This window comes from Cyprinus carpio, chromosome B5, assembly GCF_018340385.1.
Source record: "Cyprinus carpio isolate SPL01 chromosome B5, ASM1834038v1, whole genome shotgun sequence".
Lineage (NCBI taxonomy): Eukaryota > Metazoa > Chordata > Actinopteri > Cypriniformes > Cyprinidae > Cyprinus > Cyprinus carpio.
Window position 1 is genome coordinate 9,649,876 of NC_056601.1, and position 27,005 is coordinate 9,676,880.

At 39.3% G+C, this 27,005-nt stretch overlaps 1 protein-coding gene across 2 annotated transcripts; it reads left to right on the forward strand.

The window, feature by feature from the left end:
- Positions 1–4,910: 4,910 nt before the first annotated feature.
- Positions 4,911–27,005, forward strand: LOC109053500 (neuropeptide FF receptor 2). 2 transcript variants are annotated; one of them, XM_042724193.1, is made up of 5 exons: positions 4,911–5,120; positions 12,360–12,718; positions 23,976–24,075; positions 24,636–25,548; positions 26,535–27,005. In XM_042724193.1, the coding sequence occupies exons 1-5, from the start codon at positions 5,053–5,055 to the stop codon at positions 26,550–26,552; spliced, it is 1,458 nt and encodes a 485-aa protein (XP_042580127.1). In that variant the 5' UTR covers positions 4,911–5,052; the 3' UTR covers positions 26,553–27,005. The 2 variants fall into 2 exon arrangements, with proteins under 2 accessions (XP_042580127.1, XP_042580126.1); XM_042724192.1 differs by lacking the exon at positions 26,535–27,005 and having other exon boundaries at positions 24,636–25,758.

Genomic DNA, 27,005 nt, shown 5'->3' on the forward strand with positions numbered 1-27,005 from the left:
CAGTACTAGCAAAGGGTATTATTTTAACCACTTAAAATAAGTGTTCCAGTCAGTTTAAACAATTTCATGAAGGCACTTTTATATCTTGAGGTATATCTCCTTTTTTATAACCTTAGTGCACTTTTCTTTTTTTTTTTCTTTTTTTTGTGGATCCTTTTAACAGAGACCACCAACCAGTCTTTTGGACTTTTGCTGCAACAACAGTCATTTTAGTTACAAATCCCTGAATGTGGGCATGTACAATACTATAAAGTGGCTTTCTACCTCTGGAGCACCAGTAGATAGTTTTCCAGCAATCTCTTATCAGTCTAGCTGCTTTATGGAAAACTCCAGCTGAGAAAACTGAATTCCCCATTAAGACAGCTCTCAACAGTCACAACCTTCCAACTGTCCATTGCTGGAACACCCAGTGCAATCTTCCAGTCCATTACCTGCTGCACAAAATGTACAGGCAAAGACTAACTGTTCAGCTGTCAGCCAACCAACCCCCTTCACAAGAAGCATGTCTTAGTTAAACCTACAGTAGATCTAATAGAAAGATATTTGTTTTAAAATTACTGTCACTTGGCAGTTAATCTTTAGAATGGAATATGGCAAGTCAAGAGCAGATGTCAGTCAATTTTATTTTTTTCAAACTTACATGGGAAGAACAGCTGATTTCAGACAATGATGTCCAGACCAAAAGTAGCTTGTGAAGGTACTTTTCACCACCTGGAAATAAACCAGCCATTACGTACATTCATTTTAGATGTACTACTACTGAATTTTTTTTATCTTATTATTGCAATGTTGTCAGATCATAATTATGACAGATCAACTGAAATAAATAGGATCTTTGTTTTGTTAAGAGATGAAAATAGATTCAATCTACTGAACACCTAAACTCTAAATAAATCAGTCTCTAGATCTCTTGATGTGTCTTGAAGCATGTTACATTTCCTATATCAATCACTGCTGAAGGGCCGTGCAAATGTTCCCTCAATGCAGATACACATTCATGAGGAAATAATGGTAAACAGCAGTTGCAGTTTTCAGTTCCACTTTGTGTTCAAAGAAATGTTATTGTCTTAATGGAGTTCTGAGCACAGCTTTGCATTACTATTGTTTTTTTTCCCCCCAAACTGGGGTTCATGGATCCCCGGGGTGTCCACAAAAATCTTGTTGGAGAGTCCACAGAAAATGTGAAAAGTCAATGTTAAAAATAACATGTAAACACTGGTGGGAAATGAAGTGATTATTGTTTTTATGACAGCCCAGTTTAAATATAATGTAAAATGAAAAAATCTATGCAATATTTTTATTTATTTCTTTAATACAATGACAATATAAAAGCCAATTCATTCTGGAAACAACTTGTTATCTATAACATAAGCTATAACACTTATTTTTTCCCCATGTAATACAAACTGGTCTTTAAACAAAAATATATGAGAATCCCTTGGAAGGAGAGCATGATATTTGGGAGAGAAAACCTCATAAGGGCCAAGAAGTAAGTGCTTTCTATTGTTATTGGACAAACACTCAGATTCTCATTCTGGTATCGTAATCATATGCTAAATAAACCATAAACTATGTCTCAGTCAACAAAAGCCTTTAAGCTTCTGACTAGAAAGCACTAGAACATTTACATTTTTTGCTGTGATGTGACACTTCTATTACCAGCTCTCCCTTATATGGCAGAAAAACCTCTGGGAAAAACATTGTCATTTTTCAAAGTATTTTCAAAGTATTCATGGTCAAAGCACAGGTTACCAAGACAGTTTAAAAACATTATTTTCCCAAATTCTGCATCTGATCATTATGCCTTAGTTATGCATATAATACCTAAACCACTGTTTCTCCTTCTATCTACCATCCACCTTCATTGGTTTTACTTATAGTCTAGTTCATTTAATTTCTAAAAACCATACAGAACTTTCCCCCACTCATTATCACCATTCAGATTTATTTTACATATTTGACATGAGTCGGGTGCAGTCACAAAGTTGAATTCTTTGGGGGTTTAACAGTTAATCAGGAACTACAAGTCTATGTTTGAAATAGCATGTTATCTTGGCACTATCTGCATACTGATTTATTATCATATAGAAAATCAGTATACTGTACATGCTGTGCACATGCTAAGTGTATGCCAGTTCCAGTGCATACTATCATCAATTTAGAGGGTGGTCTATAGTCTGTATATATCTGTTATAAAATGCTGGATTGTCTGCCATTTCCAGTCACTGGTACAATTTTCCTGGTGTCAGTCACCTCTGCAGTCTGGTGATAGTATATGCCATGAATGGACTTGTCTTACCATGACACTTTGTGTTCTTCTTCCTCTTCATCTACACATGCTGCCTCAAGTTGCTTTCGGAAATATTGACTTTCATATTTTGACCAGGATGATTTGGCGTTGAAATGCCAAAGAGCTTTCAAAAAGATTTCCTCAGAGATAACACCATCTTCAAACATGCCTGAGCATAGGGTCATCTTTGATTTTTTGTTTTGTTTATTTAATTTGGTCTCTATTTTTTCCCTTCGGAGGCCCACTGAATTTCTGATGAAGGTAGTTAGTAGAGGCATGTGGGTGGCACTGAGTTGCAAGCTGTCTTGGAATCGATCCAGGCTGTGCTCAGGTTTTGGAGTTTTGTGTGACTGCTTAGGTTGCAAAATCTCTTGTTCTCAGTCACCATAGCTGTGCCGAAAAGTGATGTCAATAGTTTCAATACTTGAAAACAAGATGCAGCGGAAACACTGGGAGGAAAAACAGCCATTAAGAAAACAACACCAGATAACCAAGACATTCACTCAGCAGCACTAAGATAGAAATAATACCTTGGGCTGTTGTATATAATCATTTTCTGATTCAGATAATTAAAGAAAACTTGCCAGGCACATGTACACATTGCAGGATTCCAAACTTTGTTTTTGAAGGCTATGTTTTATATCGGTATGCTTTGTTTCTGACTGTGTGGTAGGTATTGAATTGGTGTGAATGGCTAGTACAGAGAGGGAAAGAAAAATGAAGGTGTGCATTAGCATATGTTTTATATTGGTATGCTTTGTTTCTGACTGTGTGGTAGGTATTGAATAGGTGTGAATGACTAGTACAGAGAGGGAAAGAAAAATGAAGGTGTGCATTTGAGTCTCATCAAGAATATTTGTCCTTTGATATGTCAACCTTGTCAGCACAATTTCAAAGTTCCTTACAAATTACAAAGGATGTACTTGATGGTCTGTCAGTACATGCATAAACAAAAAAATTATTCCAGCATAGCACATCAAACATAGTAGATTTTGGCTCTCAGAGTATAACAGCCTCCAGCTGCTCCTGGGACACTGTGCTACACTATTCATAATAAGAGATATGAAAACAAGGATACTTAAAGCATTAGTCCGTAACTTTTTTTAGTTAAAAATAATCCTAAATCAATGTTTGGGCAAGTTCATAAGCAGCCAGTGTTCAAAACTATCTCCTTACCTTAGCCCGATTCACAACGGTAAGCTTGTAATAATAATTTCTAATTTGAGTGGTACTGGTAGGTTTTTGCAGGTAATACAATCATGCTGCCATTCATCTTTGTCTCATTACATCATGTCTGTAAACATAAAAAAGTAGTTCTGGGTAGTAGGCTATATTGCATGTGAGAATGCTGCAGGATCATTAATAGCCTTTTCTCAATGCTAATGATCTCTGCTCTCCTCACACCTCTTTTCTGTGCAGTATCTGCATTCGTTGTGGAACATGCTAACTATCACATTATTAGGAGAGGCGATTTGCAAAGATTCATGAAAAAAACAAAACAAACATACTCACTTCTTCTGTTGGTGAAGCTGGATCACGAATGATTTGCATGAACATAAATGCATTTAGATCGGGGGTACATGGAAGACTGTTTAGAGCTCACTCAGGGCGGCTCTATGCTAAAACGGCAGTGTTCGTCAACAGTCGTGGAAGGGGCCTGGGCAAAGCTACGTCACTTTGCCTGCTTGATCTGAGAAAGTGCTTATTATTTGTGGGGATTTTAAAAAAAAGCACTGTGAGTGGGTTTTTATCATTATAGGATTGCCAAGATACATTTAAATTCAAACACCATGTAAAAGTGAATTTTGCATTCCATGTCCCCTTTAATTCATTCAGTTTGTACCTCCCACTCCTATTTTAAAACTTTTTATTTAAAAGTGCTGAGTGAGATGGGAAATGGTTACTTGCTTGGAGGCAAGATGTTGAAAATCCATTTAAAGCTTTGCTTTGGTTTATAACAGTAAATAAATATAATCCGATATACACCAGATTTCAATTTCTGTCTATCGAGTAGGAGTAAGAACAGGTGACCTTATCATCAAAGACAAATCCAAGCATAGTAAAAACACTGGGTTATATGAAATATTTAAACTACTAATGTCCATGATGATATGCTTAACCTCCCCTAAACACCTGAGGGCACTTTATGGCAAAAATAAACAGTGAATCATGCAGAAAGCCCATGTAACCCCATCCCACATAGTCAGCTCCTTTAAGGTGGTGTCACACAAAGGAATATTTGAATCTATAATTATCATTATGAAACATGTAACTTGATGTTTGGGATGGTGCTCCGAAACCCCACTCCATTATAGGTCTATAATCTACTGAAGATATGGATAATTGGTTGAAATTGGTGGGTCTGTCCATGGAACAAGCTTTGTAAGTCTAAAGTTGCCATGGTTATAATTAATGTAAATCAAAGCAGTTTCCATTAAAATTAACTTGCAATGAGGAAGCGGCTCAACAAGAACACAACTTTATATTACATTATTTATATTATTTTATAAGCTTTTTGGAGTATTTATTCACTTCGGGGAGATTGCAGCTCGTGTGTAGTTTGTTTCTCCTCCTCTTTTCCTCTCGGAGGTAAAAGCAGCAGCAGCAGCAGGGCGGGAATTTCTCCATCAGGTCTTAATAGCAGGACGCGTACAGAAGCAGCAGTTTCCTAACCAGCGCGCAGCGGGTGAACTGAACAAGTTTACTCCGAACACAAGTTCACTGCACATCTGTTTTCGGATCTTTTCTCGCATTTGCGCTTTATGCTAATTTTGCCTCAAAGAAAACCAAGAGTTTCTTCTGAATCAAGAGTGGAAACATCTCATAGAAGGTGAGACTTTGTCTTCCTAATTTTTTTTAATTAATTAATTTTTTTTTTTTTTTTTTTTTTTTTTTTTGCATTGTTTGTGTATGGGTAGGAAAATTTTGTTTTCAAAGGTCACGTGACGTGATTGAAATCGCAGGGCTCTATGTCAGATTTATTTGCAGTAATTTATTTACTTTACGCGACGCAGATTTTAATATGAAATATTACTGACAGTCATACTGACTGAAATGTATATCAAAATAAATAACAAAATATAAATAAATAATATTGATTATTCTTTTATAGGTTAGCTTATATATTTTCTTTTTTAAATGCTTTACTCATTTAGCTTTGCATGGACACCTAGCACTTTTATAAATATATAGCCTACATTATTGTTTATTATTGTAATCGTTCATATATTTCTTGTAGCCTAAGTTTATGCTTTACAGTTACTGCTTCTGGCGCTTCATCATGCTGTCCGTCCGTAAAAAAATAGTCACGCCAGTTTTATCACTTTAAAGTGCGCGGTTGATGAAATTAGTGAAGTAGACCTACATTTAAAAAAAAAAAAAAAAAAAAAACCTTTTTGGGGGGAATTTAAGTTCCTATAGCCTACCTTCATTTGCACTGTAAATTATGTTGTAGCATCACGTTGTTTACCTTCAGTGGCATGGGTCATTGTTTTTCATGCCAGCAGAGGACAGCACATGTCAGTGTGATGTGTAGAACGAGGAAGATACTTGTAGGAACATGTATACAATATTATCACAAAACAGATCAGATCACTCATTAACTTAAATTATTATAAATGATATCTGGAATCTATGGGAAGACTTAGCTTTTTCTAGTGTGGGCTGACTGTGAGGAAAATTACACACAATTAAAGGTACAGTATGATAGCACTTTTAACCAGCTCTGCACCATTTGCTGAATTTGCCTTCATCTGTCCGCCGCTGCCCTCACCTGTTGGTTTATAATCCATACAGTAAATAGTGGCTGGATCTAATTTAGCGACCAATCTACTAAAACAATAGTTAAAGATTCTTTATAAAATCGTTTCATAACTAGTGAATTGTGGAGTCAGTACTTCAAGTGATGATCATATTGTTAAAATTGGAACCCCCCTCTCCCCCCAAGCTTCTTCAGTTGACTTGAATAAATGAATGGCATCTGGAGGACTTATAAATCTTGTTACTAATCCATTCCATGTTTTCTAGTAGTGACTGCCTTCCTTTTCAACACTGAGCCAATTCTGAGAGCATGTTGATAATGTGCTTTATGAATCAAACCAAAGCCAACAATGTCATGCCATTGGATGTTCTGAAATAAGCATATGACAAGCTCCTGTCAACCTTTATCCTAATTATAACATGACAGAAAGTAGGGTTATTGTGATTGGAGAGGAAATATTGGCGGGGGGGGGATGGGGGGATCTTTGACCACATGGAGGTTTGAGAGAACTAGATGGTTTAGAATACAAATTAAACCCTTAAAATGCAACACAAAGTCTTTATTTAGATCTTTTCTGTAAGATAGACGGCAAAATTGAAATTCTGGATGTGTTTTATTGGTAATGCAGAGTTTTATAACACGGATAAGTGGGGGGTCCAATCATTTGATCAAACAGTGCATGGGCAGTTCAGATATTTGGGGTGAAATTGCTGCTGTTTTTGAATGGGGAGCTCTGAGAAAGCTGGTAAGAATTTTAATGTTCATACTCCAGAAGAGGCACAGTGTGTACCGCTGGATGCGTCATCATTTAAGCAACACAGTTCATTCAAGTCCACAAAACAGTTTGATCTGCCCTTAGCAAAGACCATGCAAAATGTATGACTTAAATGCTGATGCATGAATAATAGACAGCTGCTTTGAAACAATCTGTATTGTATAAAGCCCTATGTAAATAAATGTGACCTTAACTGACAGAAAATATATATTATAATTTACAAATAATATTTTGTTTGCTAGCTAGCCTTCCCACAAGATATGGCTGATTAAAATATGTTCAGTCTCTGAATAGGTTTTTTCTCTCATATAAGTGGGAGACAGAGGACAGAAATAAAGTGGGAAATAGGCTGGTTGAAAATATTTTCCCAACACATATGTATGAAAACACAAAAGTATATTTTTCTCTAAAGTTGATGGGCAATGTGCACACACACACATACAAAAAGTATATTTAGTATATTTCATTGAGTTTTCTCTGCTACTAGTCATAGGTAGGACGATATGATGTCTTATTTTTTTTTATTATTATCTGCATATGCTTAGCATTTCCTACTATTACAGAACATTTCATGCTTAAGCCAACATTAATGTTTTCTTATTCTCATGTATTTACAACAGGTTTTTTTTTCTTCTGTAGTATACATTTTATACTATAGTAGCATAAGAAATCTATGTTAGTTCAAAACGTTTATTTGCAGCCATATGAAACATCCTTATAAAATTCAGCTATACTGTTGGACTTGAGATTGAATCAGAAATCGTATCAATATTAAACACAATAACACATATCTGGCTTTGAAATCAGTTCTTTTTTTTTTTCAGACTCGCTGAAATGATCAGGCTGTTCTGGAAAGGCATTTATATTTTAGGCAGCAGGGACAGATGTACAATGAAGCACAGTTTATCTCTGTTTAATACAGTTCACTTTATCTCAGCACTGTTCAGCAGAGTTATTGAATGCAGAAGAATTTCATTTAGCAGATGGCTTTTTACATTGACTTCTACATCTTGTTGTCCACAGTTCATCATAGATGATATAGGCTCTCTCCATTGACATTTGCCTCACAGCAAACTGTCACAGAGACATTGAGGTGCTCATGCTCACAGACAAAAATACCAAGCTTTGTGCAGCTGCTTTACAAATTGACAAAAGAATGTTGATCTTGTCAGTTCTCGTCTCTGGTCCATCTCTCCGGTGTGTGCAAGTCTTCATGCTTAATGGATGAGTGTCACTGAGCTATTAAGTGGATTTGAACTCTTGATTGGCTGCCGAAAGTATGAGGGACTTCAATTCAGCACACATAAACTATGTATACTATAACACTTTTAGTATTGCTTCATAATCTTGAGAGAGTAGGGTTAAATTGGTTTTATAATATATCAATGCAAATCATTGGCTTTGTTCCTGGTTTTGCTTTTCAAAAACAAAACTGCATTTTCACTGTAACTGAATCTCAGAGAAGGGAAAAAAATGATGTAAGGGGATTGAATACCATTAAGTCAGATATAAAAGCAGTGGAGCACAAAGCAGGCAGGTTAGGTGTAAGTAATGCTGCTTAATTCAAATACTGCATTTAGATACTTTATGATTATGACTAAGACTGCTGCTAATTAGCACCTCAGTATTTTCTGTTTCAGGTACATTCTGTGCCATTATACTTTCTGGTTTATATGCCTTTTTCAAAAGAGAAATAAGGAATGCACACTGTAAAAATATCTTGTTAAATATATGGAAAAAATATGTCAGCTGTGATTGCCAGAAATTAACTCTATAAAATATGGTGACAGTGTTTCAGGATGGTTGGTGCCAAAGTTACTTGTAGTAATGACTTTATTATTATTATTATTATTATTATTATTATTATTATTATATACAAATAAATCTATATACTGTATATATACAAATATATTATTATTATTATTATTATTATTATTACTGTATTGCAATAAAAGTTTTAACATTTTCAGGATGTCTTTTTACATTTTTGATATTTATGATTTTCAGGTACTGTACGTGTTTGCAGAGCATGAAGGCAAGACAGTGACAGTATACTGGAATATTTATACAACACTTTCAATATTCCCTCTATTTTTTGCATTTGCCATTCAGTCATTCAACCCAAAGAAATTGATTGTTCTTTGAATCAAAAAATAAGATGGGTGTGGACAATATGTGTCAAACCAGTCAATAATTTACATCTCATCTGCTCACTATCAGCTGGGATTTGATGCTTGGGGAGGTCATGTCCTTCAGAATTCACAGTCACATAGATCACATCAATTCTATAAGGCAGCAGTAATCTTAAAGTGAAAAATGACTTTGAATTCAAATTAAGTTCTGTCAAAACAGACTATAAATAACTGATGCATGGTCATTTATATGTACATAAGAAGTGTAGTCTCAGCCTCAGACGTCATGCCCACGGACCATTGGCTGAACATCTGATGCATACGGCACACAAAAGTGGAAACACTTCACAAGTTTTGAAGTCGTCATTGGATTGGTTAAATTATACAGGATTTCCAGGAGACGTGTGTGTCGCGTTCTTTAATGTTCCGCCTGGAAACAAAGATATGTGGCACCAAACCCCCTCGTGAAAGAAGAAAGCAGTCGTGATTACAACTGTGACAACTGTATCAGGATCAGCTAAATGCTGGATTCTCAAAAGTATGTGAAATATTTAAAGTTTGCGGCATAGAATCTTTATAATACGTCCGAGAGTTTTACATTCCGGTCTGTTATTGTGGCGACATTTCCACGCCCCTAAACGTGATGCTGAATGAAGCGAACTGTGATTGGTTGTTTGACATGTAGGTCAAAGGCTCTCATGGGCGGGCCTTGGCTAGTGAAAGCTGCCATGGATTCCAGACCTTCAGCCGTCAGTCTGAAGTGTTGATAAAGAGTTATGAAGGACAGACTTCAAGGCTATTGCAGCTTGCTGTTTTCTGAACATTTTAAACCTGTCTGATGTACTGATTATTTTTAATAACTCTTTAAAAAATAATTATAATGGTTGCTTGAAAATTGTCCTCAGTTTGAGTCAAGTTAATTAAAAAATCAGCTATAGAACAACTTAATTCTTATGAATAAGTGCAGCCTGTTTCTACCCTCTCTGTATTTTTATTAAATGGGTCATATGACGTTGCTAAAAATAACATTATTTTGTGTATTTGGTGTAATGCAATGTGTTTATGTGGTTTAAGGTTAAAAAAAAACATTATTTTCCACATACTGTACATTATTGTTTCACCTCTAAGCCCCACCTTTCTGAAACGCATCGATTTTTACAAAGCTCATCGTTCTGAAAAGCGAAGTGTGTTCTGATTGGCCAGCTATCCGGTGCATTATGATTGGTCGAATGCCTCAAGCGTGCGACAGAAATATAACGCCCCTTACCATACTGTGATGCCGTGTCCTGGCGCGACGAGAGGAAAACAATAAAACCCATTACAAACGAGGCATTTGTAGCATCCAGTGGGGACATAATTACTGATTATAATGACTTATACTGTCTTTTACGTGTTGTGTTGCATATCGCGCTGTGTAAACATAAAACCATGTCTGCATTTTCTGATCGGAGAAATGACAAACAACAATCGCTACTTTACACTGCTCAAAACTCGCGTTTGAATAATCAGTGGCAAATCTTTAAATATGAAATGTACTTACAGGCTGTTAGTCAGAAGCACCAGACTGTCCTTGCAAAGTTGGAATTGCCCCACTTTATAGAAACAACCTTCGTGCACAGCCTTCCCAGGTTCAGGAAACAGTTCTCCGTAAAATGTGCTGCACACATCTGAATATTTGGGTTGAACTGTTCTGGAACAGTGTTGTACATACGACTTAACCACTGATTTCTAGTTGTGTCCTCTTTTGGAAGACCAAACAAAGTAGTTTCGCTTTCACAACGAAACACTGCGTCTCCAAGACATGGCGGCGGTGCAACAATACTACAGCGAGAATAAAAGTTACACCTTCTTTCTTTGGGTGAACATTTGGGCGGTGTTGTGCAAATCTTCCCATACAGTGATGTAGACGTGGGGGCGTGTTTAAACTAGGCATTTTAGGATGGCGTGGACGAGTCTTAACTTTATAAAGAATATCTCTTTGGGTTTGAGGCTTTAGTCTTTGCAATTTTAGGGATCTTATCTATGCATGAACAGCTTGTAACACTCCAAAGAGAAAGGAAAACTTGAAATTGCATCATATAACCCCTTTAAAAACGACTGCATGCACTTCAATATCAAACTGAGGAAGGTTTGTCACGCAAATGTATTTGCCAGCTTTTTCTTTTCATTGGCAGCATTGTAGCATCTATTCAAGTGCAAAAAAAATTTAAGCTTTAAGTGTTTGTAGACCCTCATATTGTCTTTAATTTTCTAATGTATCGGAAATATTAATTTTTAAATTCATGCTTCCTGAAATAGCTGGTTTGTGCAACTAATATGGTCGCATTTGTCTTTTATAGAAAAACCACTGTTCTCTCATCAAAAAAGAATAGTCAATGTGAAGATTAAAAGGACAGTAAATTCATGTGAATTAAACCATGAGTTATACTCATGGCATATGCCATTTAGAAACACTTCATCAGACTGCTGTGAAATATGATTAGAGATCTCTGTCAACATGATTCAATAAGACATTTAATTTCTGGCATTAAAACTAAATAATTCAATAAAAACATCTGTAATGTGCTGTCACATCCTAACTCTATTGAACTTGAGATTTTACACCTCATTGCTCCCATCTCTAGTCTTTGTTTTACTACATACAGATCCCACAACAAGTAAATAATTTTTATTTCATAAAATACTCTAGTTTGCAAAGCATAAAAAACAAAGCAGCAATTGCACTGCTTTTTAAACTATTTATTAGGAGGACTGGGGAAAAGGCTCAATAATCCATGTGCCTTATCTCCTTCATGCATTTTGTATGTCATATCCTGTATGTCACACTTGTTTTTCTGCATATGTGACCTTGCCTTAAGCTTTCAAGTCAGAGGAAAGGAGCTTGCTTTCCACACAGATTAAAGATTGTAACCAAGCACAGATTCTCCTGCAGAACTCTTAAGTGACATCATAATGTAATTTCTTTTACAAGATGTAAGTACAATTTAAATGATTCATAACCTCCCCATTTTAGCCATGCAAAGCACAGACAACAGCACACAACTAGTTGGTTAGATTATGCAATAGAATTTATAACATTTAAAGCACACTGCATGTTAATGTGCGGTAATGTGCCTGAAAGAGGATTTGTGCACACTTTTTACAGTAGTTCATTAAAATAATGACATTTGTTTGTACAGAGTGGGAATATGACAAAGGGTATTGAGGAATTCTTTTCAATGTAATGTGGAAGAGGGTTCCAGCATCATATACTGGATAGTTAGTTACTTAAATATTTTTAAAAGGTCAGAGATAAGATTGTCTTTTCTAGACTAATCACTGATATATCTTTTTATATAGGCTACCATATGAAATGTAGATGAAAAACAGATCAGATATTCTTTATTTTCTCTCTCTCCTCAGAAAGATGGCGTTGAAACTATTGGACCTAAACTCTACTGTATCATCTCCATTCTTCTCTCCTGTGGAGAATGGCCACAACGTTTCAATGAACCATACCTCCTCTCGTCCATATCCTTATCCAGACATCACCTACGTGGACTTCTATCTGCATGAGCCCTTGGTGTCCGCTATCTTCATTGTATCCTACCTCCTCATCTTTATTGTGTGCATGGTGGGAAATGGAGTGGTGTGCTTCATTGTGCTAAGGAGCAAGAACATGCGTACAGTGACCAATCTCTTCATTCTCAACCTGGCCATCAGTGACCTGTTGGTTGGCATCTTCTGCATGCCTACAACATTGGTGGACAACATCATCACAGGTAAAGGCATTCTTGTTATTGTGATTAAATGTTTCCTGTGTTTTTCAGACAAACCTTAAGTATAGTAGGTCAAACATATAAAAAAAATAATTGTTGTTAAATATATGTAATTTATAGTTACAATAAATATTATTTTGCATGTATTTTACTATTTATGTACAGTATAATTTTCTTCCTTCTGCTGCTACTATGACCACGTACTAGGTGGTTACTTACCTAAAATTCCAGTACAATTGCTTTGAAATTGTAGTATTATAGTTCGTATTTAAATGTATATTATATGCTTAGTTCCCTTTCAGTTGGTCACTCTTAACGAATTGGGATCTCGCTTAGAGAGACCAATCTACTTCGAGTATAAACTAAATGAGCCAATGCACATTGGCATGTAATTATTGCATCCAGCTGCCACTGATCACAGCGTGAGTATAAGTAGGCAGCAGGTGCACCACATATTTGCTTTTCGCTTCGGAGCTGAGCGATCACATCGTTCTGCTCCTGACTACTCTACTGAGAGAAGAAGACTGAACAAGTTCAGCGCACTCTTTGAGAGCTCTTCGTGTTGGTGGTATGGTGCTTCAATGGTGGTTTGTTTCCTGTGTCGAGTGGGTTGCACATATTAAGGGTGCACTACCCCCTGTTTGTGTTGCAGGCGGCCATCTCCTCTGTGCGATTCAGCAAAAAGAGCTTTTTCCCTAAAAGAACATTCACGGGTGTGTCTTTGACGTTGCGTAGCAAACTCGACGTTACATTTTTGTAAAGACGATGTGGGTCTTGCTATTGACAACGTATCACTGGGGCTTTTCTGGTTGCAGTCGTTACCTGGTGCTGGGTGATGATCATGATTACTGCCTCACATGTCTGGGCATTAAACACGCTGAGGTGGCGTTTGTGGATGAGTCATGTTCTCATTGTGGGAAGATGACCGTCTCGGAGCTGCAGACCAGGCTCTGTTTCCTCTAGTGGGGCAGAGCTCCGTTGCCTCAGCTGCGATCTAGTGCTCGTCAGGCGAGACCGACAGGTGAGAACTACTTTCGGCAGGGGCACTGGTGGTTTGAGGATTACAACGGTGGCAAACCCCTCAGGAAACCAACCCTTGGGGGCCCACCGCTCCTCTAGTGCTTCTGATCCAGTTGAGTGGCCAAAGGAACGCACTGGGCCCTCTTCAAAGAGCGTACCAGCGGTATCCTTTGGGGCTCCTCCCAACGACAGGATGTTGATCGCTGCATCGGAGGGTGAGCCAGAACTTTCTGGAGAGGAAGATTCGACTGCACTGCTGTCCTCTGGGACTGTAGCAATGCCTGATTTGGATCCAGAAATAACGGTTTTGCTTTCCTGGGCCGCCGAGAGGGTAGGGGTCGAGTGGAAATCTCCACTGCATCCCGAGCCCACAAGGCTGGATGATTGGTTTCTCAGCGTGGCTCACGCTGGTTCTCAGCGCCCCGCCTCGGTGCCTTTCTTCCCAGAGGAGCATGAGGATCTCACCAGGTCATGGATGGCACCTTTTACTGCTGGAAACCAATCTGCTGGTTCCTCCTCCCTCACCACCCTCGATGGTGATGCAGCTAGGGGGTATACGGGGGTCCCCCCAGTGGAGTGGTCAGTTGCAATGCAGTTGTGTCCTAATACTGCCTCCACCCTGCAGGGCAAACTGTGCCTCCCCTTCTGGGTCTGTAGGTACTCGTCTGGCCAGCGATGCTTATACGGCCTGTGGAGAAGCTGCCTCCGCCTTACACGCTACGGCGTTACTGCAGGTTCTTCAGGCTAAGGCACTGAGGGACCTGCACGAGGGTGGTCACGACCCAGAAGTTCTCAAGAACTCCGTAACGCTATGGACCTCACACTACTAGCGATGAAGGTCACTGTGCGGTCTCTGGGCCGTGCGATATCCACTTTGGTGGTCCAAGAGTGCCAAAACGTGCCGTGTCTGGTCGAAATGAGTGACGCAGACAAAGTTCGGTTCCTTAATGCCCCTGTGTCCCAGACTGGCCTCTTTGGCGACGCAGTCGAGAGCCTGGCCCAGCAGCTCTTGGCTGCACAGAAGCAGACTTAGGTGCACACCCTGCCTCGGCGCACAGCTGCTGCCTCCACCCGTCTGCCAGCCACAGCACCACAGCCTGCTCATCGCCCCGCACCACCACATCCGCACCAGCCTCCAGCAAGCGGTGCCATGGAGCTGGGAATAGGCAGGCCACCCCACCCATCCGGGCCCCTGTCAAACCTGGCGGTGAGCAGAAGAGCAAGAGGCCCCGGGACGGGGAGGAAGCTGCTCTTGGGGGATGGTGAAGGCACCTCTCCCTCCCCCGGAGAAGGGCCTGGGTCCCGGGAGGGTATGGAGAGTCGCAGATGGACCAACACTAGACCTCACTCATCCTCCTCCCTCGCCAGCAGGCAGCAGCAGGCGGTTCGAGAGCGACAACGAAGGCCCTACTCACGCACCCTCTGCCAACCTGTGGAACCAGGTAAGCGTTGCACCACACACTCAACCTGCGTTCTACCTTGCTGCCCCAATGCAGGTACGGCAGTCCTCCGGGCTGTCCCTGTCGCCCCGTGTCTTCACGAAAGTTGCGGAGGCAGCCCTGGTTCCCATGAGGGAACAGGAAATTCATTTTCTCAACTACCTTGATGACTTGCTCATACCAGTTCAGTCTCAGGTTCAGTTGCCCGATCAGAGTTGTGCTATCCTTTTTGCAGCAAGGGTTGGAGTGAAGGCTGTCTCCCTCCATGCTCAAAGTCTGTGTCGCTGCAATCGCTGCTAACCATGACCCTGTAGAAGGGAAGTCGCTGGGGAAGCATGACTTGGTCATCAGGTTCCTTAGGGGGGCGAAATGGCTAAATCCTCCACAGCCCCCCTCTATACCCTCTTGAGACCTGACTCTAGTGCCCAGAGCACTACAGCAGGGCCCATTTGAGTCTTTGCAGGCGGTCGGGCTGAAGTTTCTGTCAATGAAAACTCTGCTCCTGCTTGTGCTGGCCTCCATCAGGAGGGTAGGGGACCTGCACCCATTTTCGGCCGACGATTCGTGTCTAGAGTTCGGCCCTGCTGACTCCCAGGTAACCCTGAGGCCCCGGCCTGGCTATGTGCCAGAGGTTCCCACTACTCCCTCCAGGGATCAGGTGGTGAGCCTGCAAGCACTGCCCCCAGAGGAGGCAGACCCAGCCCTAGCTATGCTCCGTCCCATCTGAGACTTAAGATGCTACGTTGACCGGACACAAAGCTTCAGGTCCTCAGACCAGCTCTTTGTCTGTCACGGAGGCCGGCAGAAGGGGAATGCCACCTCCAAGCAGAGGATGGCCCACTGGATTGTGCACAGGGTGTGCCCTGCGCATTCAGGTTGCGAGCTCACTCAACTAGAAGTGTTGCGTCCTCCTGGGCGCTGGCTCGTGGTGCCTCGCTGGCAGATATCTGTAGAGCTACTGGCTGGGCGACCCCTAACACATTTGCTAGATTCTATAGCCTTCATGTGGAGCCGGTATCCTCCTCTGTTCTCACCTCAAACGGGTAGAAGCACTGAGTGGCCCTGGCTTTGGGTCGGCTTGCTATAACTGCTCCAGAGAGTCCAAACAGTAGACCCTGTCAAGCTCCTCCGTCCCCTCGGCAGCCAGACATGGCAGAGCGTCCGGCGCCAGGCCCTCACTCGATGAATCCGTGAGAACCGGTAGAGGGATGGGTTCCATATGTAGAGACCTAAGTGGATCCCATATGTGTAAGTCCACGGTATAGCCTTAGAGCCCGTGTTTCCCAGGCAGACTTCTGCCATTTCCAAGAGGGTTCAAATCACCTCAAAAATTCCATATGCACCTAAATGGATGCCATATGTGTATTTGCTTCTGATACCTCCTTCTGGAAGGATGGAGCTTCTGCAACGTCCCGGTCCCAAGTGGTACGGGTACATTTTCCCAGTGTTATCCAGTCTTACTGATTGGGTAGTGCCATAGCAGCAGTAGCTGGTCTCCTTGTGGTAAGCCCTGGCCTGCGCAAAAAGTAGGGGTGCAGGTGGCTTCCAGGGGACACTGGAAGGGGCAGTATCTGTGGCCCATTAGTAGGGATCCCAATTCGTCGGTCACCGATGTGACGTCGAGAGTGACCGACTGAAAGGGAACGTCTCGGCTACGTATGGTAACCCCCGTTCCCTGAAGGAGGGAACAGCAGCTGGGTCACTGGCTCGGCTCCTCAGTGGAAACCAAATATGCAGTACATCTGCTGCCTAGTAATACTCACACTGTGATCAGCGACAGCTGGATGCAATAACCATGTGCCAATGTGCATTGGCTCGTTTAGTTTACACTATAAGTAGTTTGGTCTCTCTAAGTGTTCCTGTGGCTCAGTGGTAGAGCATTGTGTTAGCAGCGCAAGAGATTATGGGTTTGATTCCCAGGGAACACACGTTAGGTAAAATTTTTTTTAGCCTGAATGCACTGTAAGTTGCTTTGGATAAAAGTGTCTGTTAGATGCATAAATGTAAAATGTAAATTTCCTTTCCCTTCTTCAGGGAACAAGGGTTACCATATGTAACCGAGACGATACTGTTAGTATTCATTAACTGAAACATTTATGGATCTTTTGTTTCAAATCAGTGGTTTGGAGCTTGTTTCAAACATTCCACTCATTTTCTCCACTGCATGTGGTGTTTCAAGTGCTTTAAAACAGTGAATCATTCTGCAAAGCAAATGGTTCAATTCATTCAGAGTTTCAAAAAGCTTTATTTCTCCCATTACTATATACAAAGTTACACTGGGATATTATACTACACTCTTAACAAGCAGCCATCCAAAATCCCCAGTCTACAGCACAGCATCACACATCAAACTCTTGATGTCTGCATAGCAAGTCCTATTTCCTTCTCTACCCAAGCTAATCTCACACACTCACCTCTAAACAAACAATCGTGGCAACATTTGTGTTTGTTTAATATCCCATTATCTTCATCTTCATCCATCGCTGGTCTAATACAAAATATCAAATAGCAGGCTCTGACTTTGATGGCCACACTGCAGTTTCTCAATAAAGATAACAACAAAGACAAACCAAGCCAAAGTCAAACTGCATCATACCCAGTGTTGCCACTAGCCCAAAGGCCAATAAAAAAGCTCAAAACTAGCCCAATAACCTTAGCCCAAATATTAAAACACCCTAACCTAAAATCAAAAATCACTTTATAGTAGTAGGCTAATCATTTTTTTTTAAAGGTTTCATACAAGTGCCATACAAGTGACACTCCCATACAGTTTTATCATGGTAAAAATAAAATAACAATAGACATGTAGCCCAACATGGTAATAATTAACAGAAAAAAAAGAGATTGTGCATTCATTGTGTAAGCAATACAAAACTTTTGCCTACATCACATGAAAAATCCACCCATACAGGCTATTTTTGAACAAATCTGCATAAATCATACCACATATAGACGCCTTGAAGCCATGAGCCTTTTCAACAGATTTACTCTGCATTTAAATGGCATTGCCTTGTATCTGCAGTGCATACAGTCAGTAGCCGCTGGTCCTCTTAGCAGCACGAAAAATCATATATAGAAAGCAAGCAAAGAGTGCTTCCTTTTTATAATCAAGCTGTCAATCATTTCCATTGCAGTGTGATTGGCTACAATGTTCAGTATTGCAAATCATGTGGTAAATAGAAACCTTTGACAGTCTTCAGATTACAGAGCATAAAAACAAATAAACACGGGACTATTTGAATGCAGCTGCCTATCAGCGGGTACCGAATTGTGTCGAAATACAGTAGTCTTGGCTATTGGAACCACAGTCCACCGTGCCTGTTGATTGCCGATATTATTCCATCCTTTACATCAAATATTAGCAGTTTACTCGTCAGGTATACCTGCCCGCATCCTCTGCAGTCATGACAAAAAAGTAGTAACTTTCCATTTAAGGGGGACCAATATGTTAACACCAGACAGTCTAAAATTGTTACATTTGAGAAATTGTTTATATGAGTAAGGTAGTCTTGTCTTGTTTAGTATGTTTTTGTGGATAGGTGCTTACAAAAGGCACTTGATGCACATTTAAATTATCAGTATTTCAAGAGGATGAATGTTCAGGCATTACAGAACTAATCACAGAAGAAAGTGTAGGCAATTTGTAGGCAATCAAGTGAATGTCACTGAACAAGCTCATCCTGAACACCTTGAAATTGGCCCATTTCTCTACATCACAGTGATGGCTGTTAAACTGAGAAGAATTTTTTCCCCCTGAAAGGAGTACCTTTTGTACAGTGGATTCTTGAGCGAGTAATGGCATTTTTTATTGGTTGCATCCTTCTGTCTTTCATCTGGTTACCATCCAATCATTACAAACTTTAAAGCCTACCGAGTATGCTTATTCATCAGATAATCTACAATCACGATCACTATAGACCTCACAGAGCTGTCATGAATCGCAGTTCTTCTAACTAATCCTGGCCAGCAGGATGTGTTCCCCTGGATCTTAACAAGCTTCCAATCTGTAAACAGGAAGAACCATCTCATTGTGATAAGCAAGTGCAAAAATGCAAAAATGAAGAGAAGAAATTATGTTGTATACTGCAAAGACAGTACCATAAATGATTTTGAAAAGCAGTTTGATGTTGTTAATTTTAAAAGAATGAAAAAAACATCTAAGGGATGTTGAGCCTTTGATGTTTTCTGCACAGTAGAAAGAACCGTAAATGATAAGAGAACTAAAATAACTTACAATTCTAAAAATGATCGGTGTTGATGCTGCACTATGCACATGCATATTCTAGACAGATATAAAGTATATTTTAGACTGTATATAATATATGTGACTCACATTCATATGCACTGTTATCTTTGACATCATCTAATGCTGATTTAAAGTTCATCAACACTAATAATTTAATAACATTTAATAACAAACAAACTTTAGCAGATTTTTTATAGTGTACATTTGTTGTGAAGCCTAAATTCACTTATAGCAATTAAAACTTTTACATTTTTTTGGTACACATTTTTGAAACTGATCACAAACAGATATCCATGACAAAGGGATTGGAGAGAAGATTATAACAGAAACATCATGCTACACAATGCTACAGTTATGTGACTGCACTCAATATAAGTGTAGACCCAAAGCATTTTTCCTGCTTATGGCTGAATAAAAAGTGTGTGACATTTACATTTATGGCATTTAGCAGATGCTCTTTTTACAGAGCGAGGTACAAAAAGGCTTTAGCATCACGAGTCTGTTGTGATTAGCAGATTGCAAAGCATGCAATCTGAAATATGATCTGATAGGCAAGAAGTGCTAAATACAGTACTGTGCAAATTAATAAAGCCAATGCAAGATTTTTCCACACAGAGAGAATTAATTCATCATCTGAGCATTATCAGTGTCTTAATGATGAGCCATGAGAACTGACAAAATTTGAAAAGTAAAAAAAAAGAGTGCAAGTGACATGACCCATACTCAGAATTCGTGCTCTGCATTTAACCCATCCAAAGTGCACACACACAGCAGTGAATACACACCCAGAGCAGTGTGGAGCCATTTATGCTGCGGCACCCGGGGAGCAGTTGGGGGTTCGGTGCCTTGTTCAAGGGCACCTCAGTCGTGGTATTGCTGGCCCGAGACTCGAACCCACAACCTTAGGGTTAGGAGTCAAACTCTCTAACCACTAGGCCACGACTTAAAACCTAAACACTGTGGGAAAAAATAAACATGCAATATGAACTGCATAGAACCAGAAATGTAATGCATTCACCAAGTTAAAAATGTAGACCACAAGGCTTCAAATGCTTGCAAAGAACTTTGAGTTCAAAGCACAAATTATTCAGAGCTGCACGTCCTCCAGACTTTTTAGCTGTGTTCTGAGTTTGCATGATTTCTGTATATAAGATCCCTACCACATGGTAGACCCCTTGAAATTTCAGAATTACAAGCATCAGGCATAGAACAACAATTAAATATAATGAAAGGTATAGATACGAATGGCCCCAAACAAATAAAATGGGGTGTCAGACAATCCATGAGACATTGGCTATCACGCCAGCCTATTTTTACACCCTCAGTCTTCTGTGAATTGAACAACATATAACAGCCTTGGCTCTTGAATAAATCAGTCTAAACAGTCCAGTTTCTTCAAGTGTTTTCTCCAAAATTTTGATGAATGGTGAGATCTCTCAGGTCTTCCAACCAGAGATTATTAGTTGTCCCAAAGCTTTGGAATAGTCTTCATGCTTTTACATTACATCTTAACAAATCACTTCTCCTTAGCTTATAATCAGTAGTGCATTTGCTGTGTTATATTCCTGTTATGTAGTGTGTTTATATGTTAAATGTTTTATTTTCTCATCCAGCTGTAGTTTTATTTTATATATGGCCTCGTATTTGCCATACTATTTTGCAATAATTGTTCTGAACCTGAGACCTGTTGTTGTTGTGTGCTCTAAACTGACCTTCACCTTTTCGCTCATTCACATGAGCTCATGTAGCTTCATGACTGACATTATGTGCTATGAACAGATCTTCTGCTGTCTCATGAATCACATAAGACTATTGAAAAGACAAAGACCCTCCTAAGACAGACAAAATACCTTGTTTTCTTTTCTTAGCTTTATTATGAGTTGAGGCTGTCCTGGCCTTTGAGGTCACAAGTCAAAGCAGATGAGGACACAAGGACAGATGCACATTTGTAAGGTCCCCCATGCAATCTAGAAAACTGCAGCATACACGATATCATGAAACAAATGCAAAGATACAAAGTAAATGGATTTATGCTCTAAAAGGAATGGCCTTCACCCTCAGTTCAGCTCTACTATGTAAATTGAAAGCGAAAAACACAAAGATGTCTTCAACAACCCCCTTTGGCTCTTCAAGTTTTTAATGTTGTTTACATGTCTATCTGCTGTTTTTAATGTGACAAACCACGCGCAAATTCATTCATACAGAATTTTCTCTTTAAAACGGCGGTGTACCAAAATGAACAGCCCCTGTTTCCTACAGTACATCACAAACAATCCTGTCAACATGCGGGTTGGGGGAAAAGGTTTCTATTTACAGGGTGTCATTTTGATGATCAAAGATTTAAGGGATAAAATGATTTACTACAGGGGATGGTGTGACGGCTCAATTGCAAAATAAATTGCTGTGGTTGGTCAGCATGTATGTTCAATAATATGGAAATAAAACAAACTAATAATAAACTCTGAGAGAGTTGACAACTAAGATGCTTTTTGACAGTAAACGGTTCAGTAAGTTTGCACTAGCTTGGATTTCACCACTGCAAGATGACAGGAGTCTGGCTGCAGGCGAATGGATCTTGGATGCAGACCCCAGACAAAGCACTTCACAGAGCTGAAACGGTACAAACAGCAGCTGTGCATCTTTCTAAGAGAACATTGTGCAGTGCTACAAAGATCCCCTACTGAGTTAGTGTTACACAACAAAAATCCCAACCTTCCTCACAGCAAAAGCCTGATGTGTCTAATACAGACCTACAACAGACTTACAAAAAATGAAACTGTAGGCTGAATGCCACCAAAATTCATCTCAGACTCTGAAAGATGGCTACAGAGTATTTTACAGACAGACTAAGTTTACCCATTACTCTTCATTCCCCCTCATCAAAATCCTTAACCACATGAACTTTGTAACAATCCTTTGTAATAATCTGTTGCAGTACAACCAAGACAACTGATTCAGAAAAATAAACATCATCCATTGTGTCTGACTACCAGCAAAAGTATTTTTTCACAAAGCATTTTGTTCCCAATAGTACTTGTTGGATGTTTATTTATGAATGTAAATTATGATAATCTCATCTAGACCTTCAGTGTGACATTAAACTTGACATTAGGCTACGTAGATTACTGAAAAAAATTGACATTATATAATTTTCATTCGTGTTGTGGAGCAGAGCGACACAGTAAAGAACATACAACTCAAATGCATTATAGATTTGCATCTTTTATTTCAACTGAACAACACATGAACAATAGTGGTAATATTCACACCAACAGCACAATCGCAAAAAGTTCATATTTTTTTGATACTGTATTATCAGACTGTTTTTGCTCTGCTCACGTAATCTGTTCCGAATGAAGCCACAGCAGAATCAAGTGTTTCTGACTGAATCAAGGCTGCTTTCCAATTTACCCTAACTGGACTTTAACGTGAACATGCCAGCATGACATAATAATAGCTGTGGGATATTTCCTTCACTGACTTTGATCCTTATAAGAATCAGAAGTGACACATGTTCCTATGTCCGTTATGATTAAGATGGAGAAAATCTTCCTTTTAAAGCTTTGGCTCTTATTCCTAGAACACCACAATGTTCATTCTATATATATATATATATATATATATATATATATATATATATATATATAGAGGAGCCATTTTAGTATATTTGCAGTTAGATAATATATTTAAGCCAGGCTGATCTGGATTTTTTTCAGTTTTCTGTATAAGTGAACCTTTAATACTGAATGACCCCTGACATTCTCTGTCTATATATTTGATTAATTCATTAACTCATTAATTCTTTCGTTAGCTGTTACTGTCTCCTACATGTCTCACAATCTCTACCCAATTTTTTTTTTCTCTCCCACTTCCTCTATTCTTCAGACTCATTTTCTCGTACACCATCTGTATTTTAAAAAACTGTCTCCATCTGTCACATCATTATTCATACCCACACGTCGACCAGCTGCTGCACAATATCTCCAAATTTAATCAGCCTCTTAAAAGGATCTTCTGGGTTTAATCTCGCAAGAGGTGAACAAAGACAATTGGTCCCCAAGTGACTGAGCACTGTTCTTCTCATCAGTCTCCTCTATAATTCACTTAGCTAACACCACTCAAGACACAAAAAGTGCCAGCTCCACTTCGAAAGCTGAAAGAGTCAAGGGAGTGTGTTAAAGTGGTGTCAATAAGTGAAAAAAGAGAGTAAATGAGAGAGAAAACCAAATGGGAGGGAGAGAAAAGGAGGGATCAAAAAGTCCACATTGTAAAGTCTGTATGTCAAGTTGCATTAACGGTAAATAAAACTGAAGAAGAAAGCAAGTAGGAAACAAAAATATACTACAGTATTGTATGTACACAGTAACCGTCTTGCATAGAGAGTAAAATAAATAGCTAAATAAATGGGCTAAATAGCAAAATTATTTAATTTCAATACAGATGCTTGTAAATTATGTCACAATTTGGGAATGATGGTCTAAATTATTGTGAATGGTTCCTTAAGATATATATGTAATTTCTGCCCTATTGTTCATACTTCACTTTTCTTCTGCAGGCTGGCCTTTTGGCAGTTTGGTGTGTAAGTTGAGCGGGATGGTGCAGGGAATATCTGTATCTGCCTCTGTCTTCACACTAGTGGCCATTGCTGTTGACAGGTGGGCTAAAAAAAAGTCAATATATATGTAGTTAATAGTATTACTGAAATAATTTTTTGTGTGTTTGTGTGTGTGTATGTGTGTTTTATGTACACTACCGCTCAATTTTTGGGGTCTGTAAGATTTTTAAATATTTTTAAAAGAACCAAAGCTGCATTTATTTGATCTAAATACTGCAAAAACAGTAACTAACAGTTTAAATGCCATTTATTCCTGTGATGGCAAAGCTGAATTACTCTAGTCTTCAGTCAGTGTCACATGATCCTTCAGAAATCATCAAAAATCTGATTTGCTACATTTGAAAACATTTGAGCAATAATAAAGTAATAATTTCGTATCTTTTTTTGACCCTAAACTTTATTTAAATAATGTAATAAAGTAAAAATGATCTTCACGTTTATATTAATTGTAAATTTTTCCTTAAAACACTTTCTTTAAACACATATTTTCTGTTTCTGTCTCAATCTCCTCTGCTCCGTTTTCTGACACCCATTTCTTTTCCTCTCTCATTTTAATGTCTTTCCTCACACTCTCATCCTTGTTTTATATTAATGTGTCAGATTCCGCTGCATTGTCTATCCCTTCAAACAGAAGCTCACTATCTCCACCTCCACCCTCATCATCATCATCATCTGGGTTCTGGCCATCTCCATCATGTGTCCGTCTGGTGTCATGCTACAGGTCACCAAAGAGCACAGAGTCTCCATCTTGCTAAGTGACGGCAACACCACACAACCCTTTTACTGGTGCCGTGAGAACTGGCCAAACCAGGAGATGCGCAAGATTTACACCACAGTACTCTTTGCTAACATTTATTTGGCACCTCTGACCCTAATTGTCATCATGTATGCCCGGATTGGAATCACGCTCTTCAAAACATCCATGCCTCTCCCTGTGAGCCAAGTTGGGACCTCAGGCTCCGGTTGTAGCATAGGGAAAAACAGCAGATATGAAAGTCGTCAGCTGGTGTCCCGGAAAAAGAAGCGGGTCATTAAAATGTTGCTGGTGGTGGCCCTGCTCTTCATCTTGTCATGGTTGCCGTTGTGGGCACTCATGATGCTGAGTGACTACGCAAGCCTGAGTGAGCGTCAGCATCGTATTATTAACATCTATTTTTATCCTCTGGCCCACTGGCTGGCGTTCTGTAACAGCAGCGTCAATCCCATAGTCTATGGGTTTTTCAATGAGAACTTTCGCAAAGGTTTCAAGGCAGCCTTTAAGCTTCAGCTCTGCTCAGCCCATTCGGGAAAGAGAAGGAGCTACTCTCACCGTCTGCAGGGGAACACTGTATTACCTGCCAACTTGCCCCTGACCAAGGAGTCTGCGCTGGAGGCTGGAGGTCCGAGACCAGGACAGGTGCTCATCCAAGAGCTGGTTTTGGTGGGCAGTGGGAGGGGCCTAGGTGAAAGAAACCAGTCATCAGGCAAGGAAAACATGAAAGAACAGGATCTGATCATGGAAGATCTGGAGAAGGTTTGTGTGTGTGTTAGAGAATACTGTACATGATATTGTTTTGGACCCCTTAAACTCTAGATATCATATACTTTTACGTGTAAGATTTTTTTATGTATTTATTAAATTGATTAATAGTGACAGTAAATACATTCATAATGTTTCAAGATGTCTATTTTATATGAATGCTGTTAGTTTGAACTTTCTGTAGTTTGAACTTTCTGTCAAAGACTCCTGAAAAAAAAAAAAAAACATGTTTCCACAAAAATATTAAGCAGCATAACAGTTTTCATTCAAATCAGCATCATGGGACACTGAGGTCCTCAGTAATGGCTACTGGGAACAACTTTTTTGTAACATATAAATGCAGGTTTAGTGAGCAAAGAGACTTCTTTCAAAAACATAACAAAAAAAACTAAATAAACCCTAAACCTAGAAATAAAATTTATACAGAATTTGGGATATAATGAAAAATACTGATCTCATAAAACGACCTTATTCAACAGGATTTGTGCTTTGCAAATTCCACATCATTAAACTGGCAAATAAAAATATCCTTGAGTAGTTTACCATTACAACAGATACTTTAGTAAATAAACATCTTTTTTTATATATTGGGAGCCAAGGCAATTTTACAGATGTTCTTCACTAAATTGTCAATTTTCACTAAATTGTCAATTTTCAATTTTCAGATTTTTCTAATAGTCCCTGTCTGGTCTATTTTTATTAAAGAAGGTTTAGGTGACACTGCATCTAGCTCAATCTTCAGAGAACATTTAGGGTATTATAAATGGTATAAATGTAACTATTGTTTGTCTTTCTTTCTTAATGAATAAACAAAAATCGTCACACTGCCACTACTGCTCTTAAAAATGTATAAAATCACAACGTTTCGACCCTAAGGTCTTAATTTTTGAGAGTAGTAGTGGCAGTGTGCCAAAGTACCTGCCCAAAGTATTTGGATGTGCACACATTACACTCTCTTCATTGTCTTTCTTTCTTCACAGGTAATGTACGATCTATAGGTGCTTTATGATTTCATGGAACCCGGTCAAAGATACTGTGCGCTAAGATGATTTGATGCACATGAAAGTCCGATTTTTCCCTTCTCTTTGACTGTTTTACTGCTGGGAGGACACCATGAGTTCATCTTTCATCTCTTTACATCTCTTTCATCTTCTAGGCAAGGATGTACTCTGCCTTTTCCTTCTTGAAATTTTGCATTTTATGACAATAATTGTGCCAGACAGGCAGACTGAGCTGGAGGGGTTAAAATTCAGACGTTGTGTGTGACAAACACAAAGAACACCATTTTGTGGACTTAGCTTTGACCTAATAAGATGAGAAATGAAGTGACATCTCACTGGCTGCCAAATTATGCCCAGTGTCATTTCATGGATTTATTAGCTGATTGCATTCATCCTGTTTGACCTGAGGAAAGCACCCTGAGGTTTGTCGAAAATTACAAGGCCACAAGG